The 23557-nt window shown below is 33.8% G+C and overlaps 1 protein-coding gene across 9 annotated transcripts in view; it reads left to right on the forward strand.

Moving 5' to 3' along the window:
• LOC145291375 (histone demethylase UTY-like) overlaps positions 1–21547 on the forward strand; it is a 280609-nt gene extending 259062 nt beyond the window's left edge. For all 9 annotated transcript variants that reach the window (XM_080137155.1, XM_080137156.1, XM_080137153.1 and 6 more), the window contains 9 exons: positions 569–700; positions 6100–6173; positions 6850–6952; positions 17869–17968; positions 18094–18208; positions 18658–18802; positions 19132–19316; positions 20198–20324; positions 20539–21547. In XM_080137155.1, coding sequence (XP_079993281.1) covers positions 569–700; positions 6100–6173; positions 6850–6952; positions 17869–17968; positions 18094–18208; positions 18658–18802; positions 19132–19316; positions 20198–20324; positions 20539–21057 — 1500 coding nt within the window. In that variant the 3' untranslated portion in view covers positions 21058–21547. The remainder of the gene's footprint in view (positions 1–568; positions 701–6099; positions 6174–6849; positions 6953–17868; positions 17969–18093; positions 18209–18657; positions 18803–19131; positions 19317–20197; positions 20325–20538) is intronic.
• Positions 21548–23557: the final 2010 nt, after the last annotated feature.

Below are 23557 nucleotides of genomic sequence, written 5' to 3' on the forward strand. Positions count from 1 at the left end.
TGAGCATACACATGCCATTATCTTTCCCTTTTCCAACTACGAAATAACATCTCCCCAGCCATATTCCACTTAATCTGATTGGTTGAGACCTGACATTCTTTTATTCCAGAATGAATGTATTGCTTACATAATTGTATACTTCAAAAATTCTCCAAAATGGCGTCGCTCTCTAAAGGAGACCAGACCAATTGCAGAAATCATAGATTTTAGTAATAAAAAATGTTTTGCAACACATAGAGACATGTCAAAAATTCTTTTAATTTTATACTTAATATATTGTGGACATTAATTGTTCTTATACATTTGTTATCGTGCTAAATCTTTTTTGTTTATAGGTTGTTGATGTTACTAAATAAAGTTTTGTGACGCATCGACATGTTTATGAGCCAATAACTTTTTTTTTTTTTTTTTACGCTAAATAAATCTTTTCTGTATCAATAAATCGTAGATATTAATAAATGATGTTTTATGACACAGTGACCAAAATGCATGAATGGGAAAAAAACTAGTGATGAGTTGATCCCTACAAGAAAAGAAAACCCAGTTAAAAATAACTTTTTTGTTACAGCGCCAACAACCACCTGATGAAAATAAAGATCAATATGGTAATAATTTATGGTATTGCGAAAGCAGTCGTGGTCATACTTGTGTTGCTAAATATGCCCAGTACCAAGCTTCATCATTCCAGGAATCACTGAAGGTAATTAGTTTTTTTTTTGAAATCCCAATTTGTTTACATAGAATTTCATACCAATTACTGTCTACAGTTTCCCTATGGGATCCGTACCATCCATTAGGTGGGGGTGTTATGATATTTCAGGTGGGCGGTGGCCAAATACTTCATATAGCTTTTAGTAACATTACTAGTTTCTGAACTTGTTACTGATCATCAACAACAATCTGCACATTGATCGGTGAGTTATTCTGATTTTTATTTTATTGATTATTGTATTAGCATTGGTATGATACATTTATTGACTCACTTTATTTATGGTTGTTACTGTTCCCATTCGATTGACCGTGTAGAATTTTGTTGAATATATGCAATTATTTTCACTTTAATTATGTATTACTACTACTACCATCATTATTGTTGTGTTAAGGATGCACGTAGGGAGGGGGCAGTAGTAGGTATCCGAGTGTTTGGGGACCTTTTTTTTTTTTTTTTTTTTTTACACGGTGATCACCACTTATCAAGGCCCGGAAGCTACTCAGGGATAAGGGTTATTGCAAGTACATTATGTTAGTGTGGAGATTTGATGAAGGGTTTACTTAAGGGGGCAGTTCATTAGGAATTTGTTAACGTTGGACTTGAAGACATCCAAGTTGTAGTCCGGTGGGAAGCAGGCAGACGGATCAGAGTTCCACAGGCGTGCAGTTCTAAGAAAGAAGCTTTGTTCATGGAATCCGAGTTTTGATTTAGGCACAGATATAGAGTGAGGGAAATTTTTCACAGTGGATTCAGCTAGACGGGTGTTTTTCGTGAAAGATTGGCGAGGGGGAACCAGAGATTGGAGTTCAGACGAGCACCTGCCATGGAAATAACGATAAAGCAAGGATAGGCTTGCAACGTCTCTTCTGTGGGAGAGAGGTTGCAGGGTAGAGAAAAGGTCATCCCCCACTAAGTCACGAAGTCTATTTTGTACTATGTCAAGGCAGGATAGACTGTTTTTAGCAGCTCCTGCCCAGATATGGCAACAGTATTCCATCCTTGGACGTACTTGACTTTTATATAGATAGAGAATTGCATCAGTAGTGAGATATCTTCTGGAGCGGTAGAAGGATCCTACCATCTTTCCAGCGACCTTGGCAACAGACTTGATGTACGTGTTCCATTTCAGATCAGGAGTAAAGGTCAAACCCAGAAGCTTGTCAAAACACGGGGCCTCACCCAGCCGAGAGCTATCCATCACAATTGATGCCAGCTGGGGATCAGAGCATTGATGATGTAAGGATAGGAGTTTGGTTTTGGATGCATTAAAGGTAACCAGCCACATCTTCCCCCACTGAACCACGCGCTCAAGATCAGAGGAGAGAGAATCAGAGAGAACTTTGTCATTTACAGCCTTTGATGTGTTGCCGTAGATGGTCGTGTCATCAGCATAGATGTCAACGAATGATTTAAGTATGTGTTTAGGGAGGTCATTGATGTAGATCAGGAAGAGAGTTGGGCCCAGGATTGACCCCTGAGGGACTCCAGCATTTATATTGCAGGCCTCCGATTTTTGTCCATCTACCACTACTCTTATGAGCCTATCGGAGAGAAATGATTTAATGATTGAGAAAACATTTCTAGTTATACCGTAGCTGGAAATCTTGTGAAGTAGACCCTTATGCCATACCTTGTCGAAGGCCTTTGATATGTCAAGAGCAATTGCCCTAAAAAGGAAGCCTTTGTTAAGAGATTCACTAATCCTGTGGGATATAACTGTCAGCACATCTGCGGTAGATCTTGCAGAGCGGAAACCATATTGTGTGTCACTAAGAAGGTTATTCCTGCTGAGGTGGTTGACTATTTCTCTATTTAATATGGATTCCAGCAACTTACTCATAACACACAGGAGACCTATTGGTCTGTACTGAGAGGGAGATGACTTATCACCTGAATTCTTAAATACAGGGCAAAATGATGAGGTCTTCCAGGGAGTTGGAAAGCATTTCTCCTTAAGGCAACGCTTAAACAGTTTCGTAAGTATGAGAGCAAGTTCTGGTTGAAGCTTTTTTAACACTATAATTGGGATGCTATCAGGGCCAGTTGCTTTACTGGAATCTAGGTTCTTGATTAGCTTGGCGAACTCATGCATGGATATTTGTATGTTACCTAGCTTGTTCTGTGTTATAGGAGGAAATATGGGGAGTTATTGGCCTTTGTCGCATAGAGTAGAATTAACTGCAAAGTTCTTTGCAAATAGTTTGGCCTTGTCTGATGCTGACGGGATGACCTCTGGTCCATTGATAATGGTTGGGATAGAACGCACACTTCTGTTCAGAATCCTATTTGTTATTTGCCAAAACTGGTTGGAACCAAGCCGCTGATCAGCTACCTTGGATTTAACAGACTGGACATATAGTTTTCTTGTATTTTTTTATTACTCTTTTACAGTGGTTGCTGGCGTTCCTGAAAGCAGCTTTAGTCTCAATGCATCTATTACTTTGGTAGCTATGGAAAAAGTGATTTCTGTGCGCGATAGTAGCAGCACATTCTGGAGAGAACCATGGCTGGCTGTTAGGTTTTTGTTGGAATTTTTTAGATGGTATGAATTGGTCTATGCCTACAATTAACCATTCGGTCAGATCTGATACTATAGAGGACACTTCCTTTTTAAACATGGAGTGCAGAGGTAGCAGTGTCAGAAATTTCGTGAAAATAGTGAATAATTCCACCCCATCTTTCCAAGCTTATAACTCCTCGAAAAATGTAATTCAAGCCCTAATTTTTTTTTTCAATTAAAGGAGCAAGGACCAAGGTTTTATTAAAAAAAACAAAAAAACAAAACAGAGTCAGAGGATCCTAGAGGAGAATGAACAGAACATGAACATAGCTCAGGGGAAGTTGAGAGAAATAGGTCTAGGAGGCTTGCATATTGACCGGGTGTATCGGGCACACGGGTGGGTTCGCGAACAATCTGAGTGAGGTCATAAGCAATGGCAAAATCATGACAAAACCTCCCCTCATCATCTGTCTTATTTGAATGGATCAGCCATTCCACGTTATGGATGTTGAAGTCACCACAGATGTGGATGTTAGCCGAGGGATGTGCAGACAGTATGTGGTCTATTTTCTCAGATATGCTCTTAAAGATAGTAACTCCGCTGTTGTGGGGCCGATAGAGAGCAAATATAAATGCAGTGGTGTTAGCAAGTACAACCCTGAAGCACATATAGAGTAAATTAGGATCTTCTCTAGAGATATCCCTGCCACATGGGAAGCCATCCTTAATGTAGGCACATATTCCATGCCTCTGGCGATCTTGGGGGTCAGATTTAGCTGTTAAATTAGAGTATCCTTTAATTATGAACTCATTTAGTGAAGTGGTCGGCCCTATTCCAGTTTCACTTAGAAATATGTTCGGTTTCGTCTCCTGTAATTGGGTTTCAACCTCTGAAAGGTTAGAACGTAGACCCCTGATGTTGGAGAAGGAGACCTGGTAGTAGGGGTCTATGTTGGAAGATGGGGTTCTAGGTTTAATCGAGTTTTTATTCTGGAGATATTTCATGTTGAGGTTTTGGGATTTGTGGAATAGGTCAGCATACTTGGTTAGAGCAGTACAGAGAGGGAAAGTAAGAGAGAAAAAGACAAGAAATTTTTTTTTTTTTTTTTTTGTAGCACACGAAAAGGTAAAGCCGTAACAATTACCCACTAGTATGGCATCGAGAGGCCCCACCAGAGACTACTGCATGGTCCAGATCCACTCACCAAATGGCAATGCAGCAGTCCCAGTACTTTGCGCCTGCTGATAGGACAGCCTCCTTAGTGGTTAATCCAAGGTTCAGGTCCCTGACTATCAGGCGGATAACGTCAGCCCAGACAAAACATTTACCTCCAGCACCCTTACTAGTGACATGGCCACAAGGACAGACAGAGACAGAAAAATTTCCGACATCTCAGACTACTGGTCACCAAGTACTACCGACCTTTAAGCAGCTTTTTCTTCACCCTATGTCAGAAAAATCACTCATTGAATGAGGACTGAGGGACAAAAAAGGAGAAGCGAGAGTTACTGGAGCTGCCGATAACACATCCACTGTATTATCTACTCTCCATTTAAAAAAAAAAAAAGGGGGGGGGAATGGGTACAAGTGACTTATTTTTATCTAAGTAGTAAGTCCCATGCTAAGTTAACAATTCAGGACACTTGATGATAATCTCCCCTCCCATATTAATGGGTGGAAGTTTGTCGTTATCTATCGAGTTTGAATCATTAGCATTTCACCTTATAATTAAAATCCAATAATTAACTATTATCAATTTGTAAAGTCGGCTTAATATTAATTTACATTTGAGTTTAGATAATTATTCAAGGTTTTACTTTAGGAGGTTCGTTTTCATAGGTAACTTTTTCTTTGCTAATGGCACTGTATTATATTTCAAATGTACTTGAAAATAAGGCTAACTATATTAGATGGTTTGATTGGCTAGCAAGGAAGCAAGCATTTTCAGTACAGGCAAGCTTGCAGTAATAGTATATATTAAGTATACTACTTAAATAAAGTCCTAAGTTTATCTACTCTAATAGAGAATAATTTCCGGCATTTTGTTTTTTTATCGTTAGTTTCCAGCATTTTGTTTGTTTTTATCGTTTACTTTGTAGCATGGGGGGGGGGGTGACGAATAAGACAGGAGAATACAGACAAATACATAAATAAAATAAGAAAAACAAGTTTAAAAACAAGGTAACATAAAAACATTTAGGATAAGTTTTAAAAAACTTAACGTTTTTGCCATAGTGTTCCGTCCATCGTCTTTTTGCCAACTGGTAGCTGGCATATCGTCGTGTGTTTCTAGAGCGTAAGAAGATTTCTATTTCTGGATAACTTAGACTAGTGCCTATCTATTTATAGAATAAAAGTCGTTACGTTCGGATGTGTAAAAAAACATAGCAGGGGCTCTGCCTAAAAAGGTTGGAAAACGCAAGATTAGACTATTACTACCATTATTCTGTAAGGGTGCATGTAGGAAGGGGGCAGTAATGGGTATCGGGGAGTGGGAAGGAGGCTTTGCCTAAAGAGGTTGGGAAATATTGGATTAGACTGATCTGTGATCAGTTAAAGAAAACTTTATATCAACTAAAACAAATATTTTTATCTAAATTCAAAGTCGCCCGCTTTTTTTTTAGTATCTTTATCCTTTCTAGTAAATAATTAACTTTAAAAAATTTTTTGTATGTATTTTTTTAACAAAAAACAATATTTGCTTGTTTTAATAATATAAAATGACACAGATATTAGATAGTTGAGATATAAATTTTTAATTATAAAAATTAAAAATGCAATTTGCTTTAAAATTATGTTAAATACTTTTTTCTCTTTATCCTCACTGGTTGCTATATATATATATATATATATATTATATACATATATTTTTGTTTGTTTTTGCAGGAAGAACAAGAAAAAGCTCGAGGCAATTACAGAGAAACTGATAGCGATTCAAATTCTTCTTCTTCTTCAAAACCGTAAGACTTTTCTATTTTCTCCTTTAATCTTCTGTATTCTGTTTTTATTTTTTATATGAAAGAAAAGTTAAAATGTTGATTTTTAAAGGAAAACCTATTAATATTTTTTGATTTCATATTTTTTTGTCTTTATTTATATTTTTATCTTCCCACCTTCCTCCCACTTCTTTCACTTCCCATTTTTTCTCTTTCGCTCCTCCCTTTCTATTTCTCCCCTTTGCCCTCCCTTTTTACCTTTTTTGTCTTCTTTCCCCTCCTCACAAAATAACTACTCTTATCTTCAGCTTAGCAAATTTAACTGATATCTATATTTATTGCTTCTGCATAATAAACATTTTTGAAATAGGCTAATATTTAAAATATAATGAATATGCTTAAGAAAGACTTTAACAAATTCTTCAATTGTATAAGCATGTTTTCTCCGTGATAAAAGTGTTGTTAAATGCAAATTCAAAATGTAAGTTTAATAAGCCAATCCAACGCAGATTTAAAAAAAAAATAAATAAAAATAAACATACTTTTCAGCGTACTTTTGTCTTCATCAGGATAGACCTGTTTTTTTTGTTTTTTTTTTCATCTTATTTATCCCTTGCAATATGATGCCACTAAGAAAAACAAAACTGTTTGGTGTTATCAACGATGATTTTCAAATGTCCATGTATTTTTTTCTTGAAAGGAAAATGAAAACTATTAAATTTGGTACTAATGTAGACCTTTCTGATGAGAAGAAATGGCGACAACAATTGCACGAGCTAACCAAGTTACCAGTATTTACAAGGGTGAGTATTCCCTATTTTGTAATTATAAAAATATTCAGCTTCATATCGAAAAATAGTTTTATTCTAGAACATGTTTCTTCCAAGCTTTCTAAAACAAATTTAACATACACAAAAAGAAAAACATTAATATGAAAACAAGAAGTTTGTAAATTGCAGGAGAAAATGAACATAAAAGAGTAACATGTAGTCAGTACCCTGTTTTTTATATTATCTGGTATGCTAGATTGACAACTCCTGATTTAAACTAATTAACTGTTTTGGCTTGATGAAGTATTTGTTAAAAATATTTTAAGAAAACCTGTATTTTCATGTCAATCATTTTTAATCTTTTTATATCATTTTATAATTAGAACAAAACTTGAGTTATAGAAAGTATCAAGTTTTGTGGATGAGTTGTGGCAGGATGATATAGAAAATAAACAGATCTATACAAAAAAGGCCTAAAACTTAGTACATCTTTATAACTCTGGTAATTAGTACTAATAAGAGTTACGGGGTGCCTTCAATAAGTTTCCAGACTTTTTTGTACTGGCATTTAAAATTGTTGTAGATTTTTGAAAATTCAGTATATTATGGCTATACATTTTATGAGATGTACTGACCAATTTTTATGACTTCAGGTTCAAATGAACTGCTATGGCAGGAATTGGAATACACCATACTAAAGCCTAACTGGTGAATTTCAAAAATGTAATCTGGACGTAAGGATACTTTCGAAGAATAATATGCAATAAAATTGTTTTAAACTTGAAAAAAAATGCCACAGAAACATGGAATTCTTGAGATTGCTTTTGGACCATCTTGCATGAATCAAACATCCATTTTTTGAGTGGCATAAGAGATTCAAGGAAGGCAGGGAGTCTGTGAGGGATGGTGAGAGGTGTGGGATAAATAAGTTTTAATGGAGTTTTCTAATTATTAAAATAGTCTTTTTAGTAAATTTTATATTCATTGAACCCTTGAGAATTAAAATATTTTTTGTCACACGCGTTACACATGCAAAATCTCAGTTTCCAAAGCTCCGTGAAGTAAGAAAATACTCAAATTTGGCAACCAATCAGAATAAAGTATTTTCTAATCTTAGTTTTTGTCCTAAACGAATTAGTCATTTGGTTTGGACCGCACAATCCCTTAAAGTTCAGACTTCAAAGCATAAACAATTTTCATTGAAAAGATTTCAAACCTACACAAGTGTGTATAATAAAAATATAAAAAGTAGTTTTTTAGGGGGTTTTTTTTTTTTTACACATATATATAAGAATGTTGTAGAAGAAATTTTTTGGACAGCATTCATTTTTCAAGCAGCAGCAAGCAGCAATAACCCACGTTGGTGACTTCGTGTAAAAAAAATCGACAAGTCGGCTTAGTTTTCCATACAGTTGATAAAGAAAATTATTTATTCAACATTTGAATATTTTAAACTTGTGATGAAAAGAAAAATTAAATATTTTAATTATTTATCTTTTCTTTGATAATTTTTTTTTTTTTTTTAACATTTAGACAAGAACCTATTTAAAATGAAAACATTTCATATCAACAAAGCTGAAAACTACTGGTTGCCAAATGCTTTTGTTTGCTGTTTGAAATTATCAGCAAATAAAATTTGAAATAAATTGGTCAAGTACTTTTCACGCATGTATCATAATAGTAAGCATGATTTTTTTTTTTTTTTAAATTTTTTTTTTTAGTGTCGCTCGCGACAGCAACATGCACTACCATCATGTAAATTCATGTTTACAAAGTGGGTTTACAGCAATGAATTACCGTTTAATTTTATAATTTTTATTTTTAATTATTTAGAAAACATTACAAGTGTGTGATTATAAAAAGAAAATGTCTAATTCATTGCTGTAAACCACTTTGTTAAACAAACATTTTGTTATGAATTTACATGATGGTGTCACATTTTGCTATTGAATTTTAAGATAAGGTTGTGGATAGAAGGGGGAAACTCAGTGTAGGTGATTGGGGCTTAGTTTCTTAAAATGGGAAAAAATTTCCTAATGAAGTTTTATCAATTATATATACTGATATAGAAGTATCAGTAATGAAGTATTCAAGAAAAGGCCAATGGTACTGACCAAAAAAAAGCTGTTATAATTGCATACCAACCTGAGAATGTGATTGGAAAACTGAGTCCACCAGTTCCAGTAGGAATGGTAGATATTGGAAGAAATCAAAATGTGCTTTATCATTTTCAACCTAAAAATTTTTTCAATAAATCTATTTTATAGCATTGTATGAGTATGTTATTTATTATGTTTAAATACATTGATTAGTGAAGATTTTGAAGTGATATTTTGGCATGTAACACCTGTCGTTACACGAGTTACCAAAAGTGTTCTTTCAAGAAGAAAAATATAGCTAGATTTATTTTTTGCAGTAATATACTAGCTTTTAACTAGAAATGATTTTTTCCTCAGGGATTTTATTGAAGAATAGGAAGAAAAAATGTCCATTAAGCATCGTGTGTTTATATGGCTACAGGGCTAACTTTATGAAAATTTAATGTAAAAATCATTAACAGAAACTCGGGGCTTCAATTATTTTGAAATCTATATATGCCTCAATCATGAAAAATATAATTAAACATAATTCTATTATTTATTAGTAAAAATGAATGCCTGAAAAATAGGCAATTCTTCCATTTTCTGACTTCAATAAATAGCCAATGTTTATAACCTTAGCGCAGACAACACAGAATAGATCAGAATTGAAATTTTTATTTTTTTTTTGTAGTTTAGGGTGTTGTCTTTCAGAAAAAAACATAATGCTAGAAAATATTGGATTTCAAATTCTGATTTTGAACCACTTTCCATGGAATGAGCCACACAGTTATTCACAAAGAACTGAAGATGCGGAAGATTTGCGCAAAGTTTGTCTCGAGGGTCGTCCATCCTTGTCACAGACTATTTGACCAAGATGGTCATCAAGACAGTTTCTCACTCTCCTAGACTTTGCGCCCTGTCAGTGGGGCATCAGAATACACCGTCTGCCCCCTTGCAGAGAGTAAAAGTCCCTCAATGGGGCCACCTGTTTGCTATGGGTGGCAACCCGTGACACCTTGGAACGGAATCCTGGTGGTTGAGGGTTGTAGAGGATAGATATGAGTTCCCCTCCTTCCCAACACGCCACTTTGGTCCTTACCTTGGCTAGACGGGCAGTCGGAGGGACCCGCTCCGATCAATCGGCTGGTTACGTCGAACCCTAAATCAGACAAACGCAACAAGAAAATACGCCCACACTTCCCACATTATACAAACTGATTTAGCAAGTGACTGTAGGGTCAAACAACGTGCTGGATAATGGAGAAAACATGACTGTAAATCTGAATTTTTTCCTAAAAACGAGGCCTTCAAAAAAATTGAAGAACCACAGATGCTTAGATCCACCAGCAAGGAGTGTATACTTTTCCTGTATCCCTGTTGGGTTGGGGGCAAAAGCCCCCCCCCCCCCAACACACCCAAATAGGACTCCGAGGCGGTGGGGAGCAGGGAAAATGAAGAAAAAAAAAATCCATCTATGAATACAAACAAGCCTAAAGAAAAAAAAAAGAATACGAGATTTAGTATCAGATTCTTCAAACTCAGACTCTGAAAACGAACTAATATCAACAAATGAGAATTTCCCAACATTTCTAGTATTGGAGTCAACCAGTGAACAACCCAGAACCAAAACTTCTCCATTTAAAATCGAAAAAATACTCTCACAAAGTATTAAGCCTATATCGGTTAAAAAACTAAATAATGGCACAATATTAACACAAATAAAGAATAAAAAGCAAGCTGAGGAACTGCTAAAATGGAAAACTTTTGACAACAAAACCATTACAGTTTATCCTCAAGACACTAAATTCAAGTAAAGGTGTCATCAAGATCACTGAACTTGCATTATGTACCATAGATGAAATAAAAGACAACCTGAGACCCCAAAACGTCACAGACGTACAAAGAATCCAAATAAGGAAAAATTCTGAAACTATACTCACCGACACATACATTCTGACATTCAACACACCAATAATCCCACCAAAAATCAAAATTGGTTACCTAACAGTCAACACTGAGCCATACATCCCAAACCTCCTAAGATGCCAAACCTGCCAATCTGGAAAAAAGAAAGAGCAATACTCAAAACAAAGTACACAAATAACATTTAATTTAACAAAGCTAGGAAAATCCTAGAAAGCTCCAACTACGCAGATATAACAAAAAAAAAAAAATATACAGTACTTCAATAACTCAAACCAACATTCAATAGCATCAAACTCCAACAATATCAATATTGACATTATCACAAAGCTCTTAAATTAAACAAAAAGTTTATTTGAAGAATTTAAAAAAAAATAATGACCATGTAATGTAATACAATAAACAATACCTCAACAATAAACCAAAACACAACTATAAACTCAAAACAAAACCCCAACCAAAAAGTAAAGAAATAACCACAAATAAAAAACAAAACACACAACAAACGAACACTCAAAATAGATTTCAATTACTGAGAAAAGTTGAGGATGAAAACACCAATAAAAATGTCGGTGAGAAAAATAATAAAACTAAGAAGTTGGAAGAGCCCAGAACACCAGAAGTTATACCAAAATCAAAACCAAGATCTAGATCAAATTCAATATCCAGATCTAGATCAAATACAAACGGAAAAGACCCTTTACAAAACTCAAGTGACAGATAAATCTATGGACTCCCTGGAAATGGAAGTCGAAGAAGGGAGAAACAAAGCAAGCCCCCCCAAAAAAACACAACACCAATCACTGTCCAAACAAAAGGAAAAACCCAAAACAAAACGGATACACGGTCCCGAGCAAACTCCAGTTCCCGAACTCCTAACAGCAGAAATGAAGAGCCAAGCGAAGCAGCATCATCATCGCCCAATAAAGCAGGAACTAGGGAAGGACCAGGATCCAGATCCCAATCTACCTCAAGAGAAGGAAACGAAGAAACATTGGAGGAAATGGAAGTAGAAAACAAAACGCCCCTAGACAAATAAAATGGAACAAAATAAAAGAACTCAAAATATAACAGCCATACAATGGGACTGTAGAGGATTGAAATCCAACTATGAAGAATTAAAACGATTAATTAAAGATCACAACCCAAATATCGTATGTCTACAGGAAACTCTAATAAAGGAAAACTCAAACCTCTCCCTTAGAGACTATGAAGTATATAACAAAATCAACCTATCACATATAGACCATAGACTAATAGACGGTACAACCATTATGTTAAAGAAAACAATACCCCATGAAAAACTCATTTTAAACACAGAACTACAAGCCATAGCAGTAAGAGCTACCTTACAGCAAACTATCACAATTTGCTCAATCTACATTCCACCAAAATACAAATTAAAAAAAATTCAAATAAATCAAATAATCAAACAGCTTCCTGCACCATCATTAATCCTAGGGGATTTCAATGTGCACAGCAACCTTTGGGGAGACAGACAACCAAATCATAATGGAAATATAATAGAATCCATACTAGAAACCACAAACATGTGTATACTGAACAATGGCAAACGCACCTACCTACATCCATCTACAGAAACAACCTCAGCTATAGACCTGACACTCAGCTCTCTGACTATCTACATGGACTTTAATTGGGATATCCATGAAGAACAGTGTGGTAGTGACCACTACCCAATTTTCATTAAAACAAATAAACCCACAATAGAAGACATAGTACCAAAATGGCAACTAAAGAGAGCTGACTGGTCCACATTCAGAAATCTCTGCCAAACACAAATAAATAACGAAATACTCCAGGAACCTGACCCAATAGCAACATTTACACAAAGATTAATAAAAATAGCGGAAGAAACAATCCCTAAAACTTCAAAGAAAAACAGCAAGCACAAACCATGGTTCACAAAAGAGTGCAAAGAAGCAATTAAGAAAAGGAAAAAAGCCCTAAAAAAATTCAGATTAAACCCAACCTCAATAAACTTAGAGCTCTACTGCCAAGCTCGTGCAAAAGCACGACAAATAACCATAAAAGAAGATTATGTATCTAAATTAAATAATAAAACACCTTGCAAGAAAGTATGGGACATGGTGAGGAAGATAAATTGGAAGCAAACCCAACACCCACACACACACACACATATATATATATATATATATATATATATATATATATATATATATATATGCATTTTCCACCATTCGGGTTTTTAAACCCGGATGGTGGAAAATGCACTGGAAAAAAGGATATGGTAAATCTACTTGCTGAACAACTAAATAAAAACTCCTCTCCCAAACACCACAGCTTAACATTCCAAAACTACAAAAAAGAAGCTGAAGAAAGAAAGCTGAACTTCAACTCAAACAATACAGAAAAATACAATTTACCGTTCACAATATCTGAACTTAAAAACGCTCTGGATAGAAGTAAAGATACTGCTACTGGACCGGACGAGATACACTACCAATTTCTGAAACAACTACCAGAAACCTCATTGAATACTTTCCTGAATATACTAAATAATATCTGGCTCTTAGGCTACTTTCCTAACGCTTGGCAAGAGTCCACGATCATACAAATCCCAAAACCTGATAAAGATCCCACAAATCCAACAAACGCCCTATCTCTCTAACTAGCTGTATCTGTAAAACCATGGAGAGAATGATAAATGATCGACTCGTATGGATATTAGAAAAAAAAAAAAAATATTTGACAAATATCAATGTGGTTTCAGAAAAGAAAGGAACACAATGGACCAATTGGTCAAAATGGAATCTTACATTAAAGACGGTCTTATTAGAAACCACCATGTGGTGTCAGTATTCTTTGATTTAGAAAAAGCATAGAACACTACATGGAAATACGGCATTATGAGGGACATACATAACCTTGGAATCAGAGGAAGGATGCCAATATTCATACAAAACTTTCTCAGGGGTCGCTCATTTAGGGTACGCCTCGGGGGAGAGATGTCCGAGGTATACGGACAGGAGTTGGGAGTGCCCCAGGGAAGCATAATATCAGTTACACTCTTCCTCCTAAAAATTAACAACATCAGCAAAGCAGTGACTACAGACATTGACAAAGCCCTCTTTGTAGACGATTTTGAAATCAGCTACTCATCCTCTAACATGCAAACAATAGAAAGGAAATTGCAGGAGTGCCTTGATAAAATTGAAAAATGGACAAATGAAAATGGGTTTATCCTCTCCAAAACTAAAACAGTATGTATACACTTGCAAAAAGAGAGGATATCACCATGACCCACTACTGAAAATAAATAACAACACAATACCAGTGGCACAGCAAACGAAATACCTGGGAATGATCCTGGACAATAACTCAATTTCAAGCCACATATAGATGCACTAAAAAAAAAATGCCAGAAAGCATTAAACATCAAAAATAATATCCCACTCAAACTGGGGAGCAGACAGTAAAAGCATGCTCCTATTGTAACTGTGCCCATCGCTTTATTGCAGATTACAAAATAATCAATATTTCAGTAAATATAAGTTATAAAAAGCTGAAAATTACACCATCCAAGGACTGTATTAAGGTGAGATAAATCCTAAAATTTCATCAAAATTCATGTTATATTTAAAAAGTTATGTTATTTTTTTAATATTCAAGGAATTTTCACCGTCCATCGCTTTATTGCAAGTCTTCTAAGATAATGTTTTAGCTCAATAAAACAATACCAAAGCATCATAAATTTATATTGAACACATTTTCTGGGGAAAATTAACAAAAACAAAGGCACATTCTGAGGGCCAAGTGTCAAACAAACAAATTATTTGTCCACATATCCCCCATGTTTTGAAATTACATTAAACAACCTTTTGTCCACCGAGGAGGTCAATTGTTTGATCTGAGATGGAGTAATGGTTCTGGCAACGTCGACTATTTTGTTCCAAAGGGCATCCTTTGAAGAAAACTGCTCTCCTCCCTCATAAACTCCTCGTTTCAATATTGACCATAGGTGTTCGATGGGGTTAAGGTCCGGAGAACACGGTGGCCAGGACATGAGGGTTTCTCCAACAAAGCCCTGAGATCCAAGGAAGGATGTAGTTGCCCTAGCAGCATGAGATGGGGCATTGTCATGCATAAAAATAATCTTAAAACGACGTGACAAGGGAAGATCATCTAGCCATGGTAACAAATTCTCATTTAGAAAGGCAGTGTAGGCATTGCTGGTGAGCTTGACACCTTTTGGCACTCGGAATGGTCCACATAGCTTATCCCCAATAATTCCCGCCCAAAACATTATGCCTTCACCTCCCTGTTGGCGACGAAATCTATAAGGTGTTGGAGTTCCATTTGGATTCCAAACTTTGGCCCATCCGTCCGGTCCATCAAGGGTAGCACGAGCCTCATCTGTAAACAGAACATTTTGGCAATCCATTTTCATATATTTTTGTGCCCAAGCCAATCGTTTTTCTTTGTGGGTTTGGCTCAATGGAGGCCTTGGAATAGGATTGATGTTCCTTGCCATTTCATTCAGTACATTGCATCGGGCTTGTCTGGACCTTGGTATGACTCCAGCCCTCGCAAAAATTGTTGCACTGGGTTGCGCACAATCTCTCTACGAATTTTTTGAAGATCCCGATCAGAAAGGTTCCTCCTTGTGCCCTTATCTTTCCTGGACTTGATGTTGGGGTTCTTGACGAATGTAGCTAAAGTTCGGGGATTCCTTTTTAGTTCGGTGGCTAAATTTATGATCGAGAGTCCTTCTGCTAGTCCTGCAATAATCCTCTGCTTCTCGGTAGCTGTTAAACATCCTTTTTTTGGCATTTTATGAGACCTGCAATAAAGCGATGGACGGTGAAAATTCCTTGAATATTAAAAAAAAATAACATAACTTTTTAAATATAACATGAATTTTGATGAAATTTTAGGATTTATCTCACCTTAATACAGTCCTTGGATGGTGTAATTTTCAGCTTTTTATAACTTATATTTACTGAAATATTGATTATTTTGTAATCTGCAATAAAGCGATGGACACAGTTTAGAGCAATCATAAGACCAAAGCTGGACTATGGTTGTATTATATACAGTTCAACAAGGAAATCATACCTAGAAAAATTGAAACCAATACAAAATCAAGCACTCAGACTCTGCTTAGGAGCCTTCCAAACATCACCTATTCTAAGCCTACACACAGAAGCTAATTAACTCCCCCTTCATCTGAGATGGGAAAAACTCTCACTCCAATATACATTGAAACGTAAAAGTTCACCAGAAAATCCTGCTCATGAAAAAGTATATATGTCAACGTATGAACATTTCTATACCAGCAGAACTACAGCTGCTCAACCTTTGAGATATTGCCTTAAAAAGGCTATTATAGAAGGATACGAAGAACCAAAAAACATACAAACTTACACAATAATACTTCACCATGGACAATCACAGAACCATACATTGACATGACTATCAAAACGGCCGAAAAACAGACAAGCAATCAAACCTATCAAAACAAATTCCTAGAACTCAGGGATGAATACTCCACATACAAAACCATCTATACAGATGGCTCAAAAATAACTGGAAAAGTAGGAGCAGCAGCAAAAATGCATAATGCACACAAGCTAATCTGATTACCAGATGGTGCCTCTATATACACCGCAGAGTTACAGGCTATTAAGATGGCTCTTGAACTGGTCCAGGAGTCTAGTGAAAACAAATTCCTTATCTTCAGTGACTCCATGTCCAGCTTAATTGCATTGAAAGGGGGGGAAAATAAGCCACCCATACATCCTGGAAATTATAGAAACCTACCAACACCAAATAAAGAATAATAAAACAATAGTACTAGCATGGATACCGAGTCATGTCGGCATAAGAGGAAATACAGAAGCTGACAAACTAGCTAAAGAAGTAACAAAGCTGATGCCTTCAAACAGAAAAATCCCATACACGGATAGGAAAAATAAAATAAACTACTACATAAAAATGAAATGGCAAAAACTATGGGACGAACAACTAAACAACAAACTTAAAGAAATACACCCAAATGTTGGGCAAGAGAGAACCATAATACCAATACGAAAAGTAGACACTATATTCATCAGAATCCAAATTGGTCATTCAAGACTAACACATGAATACCTTCTGAAAGCAGAAAGTATCCCTCAATGCAGAATCTGCCAACAACCACTAACCATTAAACACATATTAATGAAATGTAAAAAATATGAAAATATTCGTACAAAATATTTCAAAGAACAAAACCTTAAAACAATATTTGAAAAAGAAACATCTTACAAAATATTACATTTTCTGAGAAAAATTAAACTTTTGGAACTTATTTGAAAATAAAGCAAACCACTGGCCAAAGTCTCACAAGAATATTCTCTTCACCTTTTATGGCATGAAATGACCTATAGGGTTGATGTGCCGTTAAACAAAAACTTACCTACCTACCTACCTACCTAAACTTTGCTCCCCGTGACTTTTGGTTATTCCTCAGCTGAAGGAAAACCTTAGAGGCTATTTATGTGAGACAGTTTAGGAGATAAAAGAGGCTGTGACAAGAGTCATCTTTCATGAGGCCTTCCAGAAGTTGTTAGAATAGTACAACAAAGTGCATTTTAGCAGGAGGAGATTACTTCGCAGGGGATTAGTTTCATGTGTGTATTATCAATAAAAGTGTTGATATGAAAAAAGTATGAACACTTATTGAAGGCACCTCTTGCTTATTGGATGTGTAAAGAAACTTTGTTGGTGTAGGTGGTGCTAATGAATTCTGCATGCCAAACAAGATGACAATTTTGCATAGTAATCATACTGATTATCGGCCAATAGTTAGTCTGGGTTTATTTTGTTTCATTCTGCTGAAGAGCATTTACAATCCAAGAATCAAGACATGTTTTTCCTCTTGCAATTAAAGTATCATTTCTTATTTTCTTTTCCTTTCAGGTTGTATCAGCAGCGAATTTATTAAGCCATGTTGGTCATATAATCCTAGGAATGAATACGGTACAACTTTATATGAAAGTCCCTGGTTCACGAACACCAGGTATGATTCTATTAATGCATTAACTCTGTAAAATATTCAAGTAGATTATTTCTATGAAAGCTAATCTTTTTTAAAAAAAAGTTGAAAAATGTATTTAAAATGTAATTTTTGTTGTTGTTTACTAGGACATCAGGAAAATAACAATTTTTGTTCTGTGAACATAAACATTGGCCCAGGTGACTGTGAATGGTTTGCTGTACCAGATCAATATTGGGGTGTTATTAACACGTTATGTGAAAAGTGAGTTTGACACATTTCTTATTCTCCTCAGAGACATTTAATAAAAATATAACTTTATGCATCTAAAAATTATCATGTACGAATACGTTCACGATATTTGAATAACGTAACGTAATGGATTCTAATATGAGATTTTTTTATTTATTTATTTTTTTTTTTCAAAGGAAAAAACTATTTATTAAAAATAACTTTTTTTTGAAAAAACTAACAATGATTTAACATTTGTTTTATTTCCGTGGTTGTTGCATCATAAATATTTGATCTTTCATTTCGATTGGCAAATTGTTTTGCTTCTAACGTTGAACAGCTTTTGAATGTGTTAATAAAAATGAATAATTTTAAAATGTTAATGCTTTTACAATTTGCAATTTTTTTTAATCTTAAATTTTTTTTTTAATCTGTAATTTTAACTGATATAGAATTTAATTGTTGCAATATTATTTTTACAGGAATAATGTGAATTACCTGTGGGGTTCTTGGTGGCCTGTACTTGAGGAATTGTATGAAGCCAATGTACCTGTATATCGTTTTATTCAGAAACCTGGTGATCTGGTTTGGGTCAATGCTGGTACAGTCCATTGGGTGCAAGCCATTGTGAGTCAAATTTTTTCTCTCTCTCATACAACAGATGAAAATATGCATGTGAATAAAATGCTTATTCTATACACAATCGAAAATAGTTAATAAATTTGTTAATTCACCTTTTATTTTTTCACTATATGTATGTGTGTTTGTGTATTTTAATTCATAGAGCTTAGCTAAGAGATTGTTTGCCTTAAACTCTTATATTGAGTATTTTTTTTTATTAACCTTTGTTTTATAGTGGGCTAAAAATTACTTACAAATAAAGGATAAAAACACTTGAAAATAATTTTGATAAAAATCTCTACTGCAAGTTTTTCATTTTTAAAAATTTATTTCAGGGTTGGTGCAATAATATTGCCTGGAATGTTGGCCCATTAAATGCGCTTCAATTTAAATTGGCGTTGGATCGGTATGAATGGAATAAATTGCAAGCCTATAAGTCCATTGTTCCTATGGTTCATTTGTCATGGAATTTGGCAAGGAATTTGCATATATCAGAACCCATGTTATTTGAAGTTATAAAGTAAGTTTCAAGTTTGAAATAAAATGTTTCATGTTCAATAGAAATCTTGCAATATAGTTTTTTAATTACTGAATTAAAATATTTAGATAGATTTAATGTATTTATCATTAGTATAAATTCAATTTTCCATTGAAACATTAAAACTTTTGTCAATATTATGTAACGAGTAAAATGCATTATTAAATTTATTTTATTACAAATGAAAAATCTTGGAAGTCAGGTTTGCTAATTAGAATTTGCCAAGTCAATTCTTTAAATCTAGTATCATTAAAAGCATTTCACCTGTTAAATAGTTTTGCTGGCATATTGATGCAAAATGCATAATTATTTGTAAAAGAAATCTTGGCTGTTTTTATTTAGTAGTTTCTGAGAACATTTTGCATCACAAGACAAATTTGTTTAAAAACAATCCTTTTAAAATTTCTATTTTTAATTCAACATTCGTTGAGTTTAATATAGAAATCTACTTGGCAACCTTTTTGAACATGTTCTCAATATTTTTATCTGTTTTGTTTCAGAGTTATAGATCCTATCTAAAAAGAATTGTTTTTTTTTTTTTTTTTTTTTTTTTTTTTTACATGATAATGGTTATTTTGTGTTTTTATTTGGTGTAACTTAATGTTAAGATATTTAAAAGGAACTTGTCTCATTATATTTTATTTACATGTGTATTTAAATCTTATGACCAGGAACTTCAATTTCAAATCTTGTTTCCAAACTAACGTGGAAACTTTATTATAGTAAGAATGTTATGCTGTAGACATAGATCTCAAGTTCACAATCGTCATGTTTTACATTATGAAGGAAGATTGGATTTTAATCGCTCTTAGAGTTTCCTAAATTAAAGAGTACTTTTAACATTTTAATAAATTTTTTTACAGGTCTTTTTTAATGAAATCTCTGCGTCAGATTCGGATGCTCTTAGATTTTCTTGAAGAGCTTGGGGTTCAATTAAAATGGCATGGTCGAGCACAAAATGAAGCTGCCCATTATTGCAACGACTGTGAGGTGAGTAAAATTTATTCTATTATAGATGCTTTTTTTTTTTTTTTTTTTATTAAGGAACTTATGATTGATGACAGATTTTAAAGTATTTTTGTTCTTTTTGATCGTAAAACTTCAAATTGAAGATATAATTTCTAAAATTTCAAATTCATCAACAAACTTTCAGTGTACGTTGTTTATTTCTTAATTTTATATCTACATTTATTTTCCTTTTCAGGAGGAAGTATTTGATATCCTATTTGTTACCGAACAAGATAAGAAGCATGTTGTACACTGCCACAATTGCGCCTGTAAAATAAGCCCAACTTTGGAGGGATTCGTTGTGCTTGAACAATATCATTTAGATGACTTAATAGAAATGTATGATAAATTCCAGCTTCACCCATCAATTCATCAAGTAAAAAGGGCTCCACAAACGAAACAACCATCACCACCGGCAACAACAGCGCCTCATGTAGTTACCCACCCACAAAAACAGCCACTTTCACAACAACCAACTACCAGTAGCAACTCATCATTAACGTCATCTTTATCGTCATTGTCATCATCCGTGTCATCATCATCCGGCACAGCCACTGCCAGCAGTTTACCTGCAGTACAAGCTTCTTCTTCTTCTACGCCCCTAGTCCACCACCAAACACAGACAACGACAATGTCTGCTACTGTCCACATACCATCCCATCCACACATCACAAACAGCAGCACAATTACAGCCAGTCAGCAAACTAATAATTGATCTTACATTATTATTATTATTCATGGCTACTGATAAACTTAATTGTTGCTGTTTCAACCAGATTATGCTCTGCCATCTATTTATCATTGTCAAGACTGGTTCTCTACTTTTAAGAGATTCAGTTTGTTTTTTTTTTTTTTTTTGCTATATAAAAAAAGAAAGTGATCCAAAATAAATACACATGTAAAACATCTAAGCATAATGCAAACATTTTTTCGCATAATTTTTTCCTTAAATTGAAGGCAAAGATTGAGACTTATAAACTGATGACTCTGAATTTGTTTCAGAAAAATCCGACTGAAATGACCTTTTTCTCACAAGGCATTTCCAGTGTTTGATGTCTGCTGGAATTGATCAAGCTCTTATGATTTTCCTCTAAAATGTCTGGTTGTGGAGATTTTCATTTTATTTAAAAAGCTAAAAAAAAAAAAAAAAAAAAAAAGTAGTATATCCCAAATCAGATTGGATTGAAATAAACAAATTCACCCTCGTTTCTAGAGCTTGTTTTTTAATTAGACCAAATTCCAAGTTAGACACACTCAACTAAAATTATTCTCAAATCAGAAATTTTTTTTCTTTTGTTTGTAAGATAATGCATAACAAATGCCCACTATAATTTATTTTATTTATTTTATTTTTTTTTTTTTTGTACAATGACTAATTTACAAGTTTTCTTTTAAATGATTTCATTTTTCCTTCCATTTCCAGTTTTCTGGTGTTTTTTGACATACATTTTAGTAATCATATTTAGGATACAAGTGTTTTAAACAAATTTCTCAAAATTAATTCATCTGAAATTGGAAGTATTTTAGGGTAAGCATTTGATAATTTTATATCTAACATTCTCATTAAAGACTTTCTTTTTACACACAAAAAAAAATCTGCTAATTAAACATCAATTTTGGTTCCACATTTCTGAACTTTTTAGATGAAGGATGATTACTCATATTATTTGGATTTTTCAGACTACTGTTCTCATCTTGAGTAACATTTTCAGAATATTGATTTAACCAACTTTCTTCAGGTATATCTTATTGAACTCTGGAATCTCTGGTGAATCCAAATAAAATGATTAATTTTGATTATCTCTTTACACATAAATGCAATTTCATAGTAAATTTATTTTACTCTTTTAAAAATGTTTTGAATTTACTTTTTACATAAACTGACAATAGTGACAAAACTCTAATCTATTTATTATTTCACCATACCTTGACCTCTCTTACATGCCTAACTTTTCCAAAATTTAAAGTTTAGGAATTTTGGTGATATTCCACTCTCTGCATTTGAAACTGCCACTCATTGAAATCTTTACCTTCACATATTAATCTGCTGTTGATTTGATTTGTGTTGAGTTTCAAAATTATTAACATCAATGGAGAAAGAGAGCTGTTTTAACTGGCACAGCCCATCCATCTCCTACTATAACAGGCTAGAAGCAATTAGGGAATTCACACTCTTGGAAGTGGACATAATAATTCAAACTGGATATTAAACTTTGCTTTATTATCCGTGCACCTCAAACTATTTTTTTTTTTTTAAATAATTTTTTTTTGTTTTTATTAGCAAAATGGATTGAATGCATTTATTTCTAAAATCATTTTCTTAATTTTCAGTTAAAATGAACAAAAAATGGAAGATGAAAACATCATTTAATTTTTTGATTTAAAAATAAAAATTGAAATTTTATTTTTTGTTTTATCAAGTGATGCAACAAGTTGAAAGAGGAAAAAAAATTTAAAAAACCCGGTTTTATTGTTTTTTACATATTTGAATTATAAAACATAGCACCAACAAAATGAGATTGTGCTTGTCCAACTTCCATCTTGAAATAATGAAATCTAACAAAAATTGTGATATTTTTTTATCACAGTTAATGTCAACAAACAATAAGAAAATTAACATGTTTAAAGATTTTTCTTTTTAGTTAAAAACAATTCTACATGTCAAAATATTAATAAGTAATGTCTCATTTATTCATTGGTATTATAGGAAATATTTACTTTTTATTTTTTTATGATTTAGTCTGCCTGTAATTATTTCGAACGCCTGCAGTTGCAAAAATTTGACCACTGTCAAAGATAAGATATTCCTCAGTTGCATTAACCTAACAAGTCATCAATCGGAGTAGTAGTTTTTTTAAAAAGACATTAAATCACCAATCTCTGTTCACATCATGTGACTTTTTAGGCTAGTCACAGTTCAAATGCCTTCAACATGACACAGAAGCTAATCACAATTTTTTTTCGGTTAGTTTTTTTTTTAAATGCAAAGGGCATTGGAAGAAGTCTTATTTTTTTTATTTTTATTTTTCTTATGTCAATTACTATCTTACTAATATTTCTGGATACTTTCCACTCATTACCTTTTTGTTTTTAGAAGCAAATAATTAACTTTAAGAATAAGTTCCTCCATTTTTGTTTGGTAAACTGTTTTTTTTTTTATTTATTTATTTTTTTAACACTAAAATTTCCATTAAAACCTCAGTTTCTGATTTCAA

This window comes from Euprymna scolopes, chromosome 12 (genome assembly GCF_053919585.1).
Source record: "Euprymna scolopes isolate OS-2025 chromosome 12, ASM5391958v1, whole genome shotgun sequence".
Classification (NCBI taxonomy): domain Eukaryota; kingdom Metazoa; phylum Mollusca; class Cephalopoda; order Sepiida; family Sepiolidae; genus Euprymna; species Euprymna scolopes.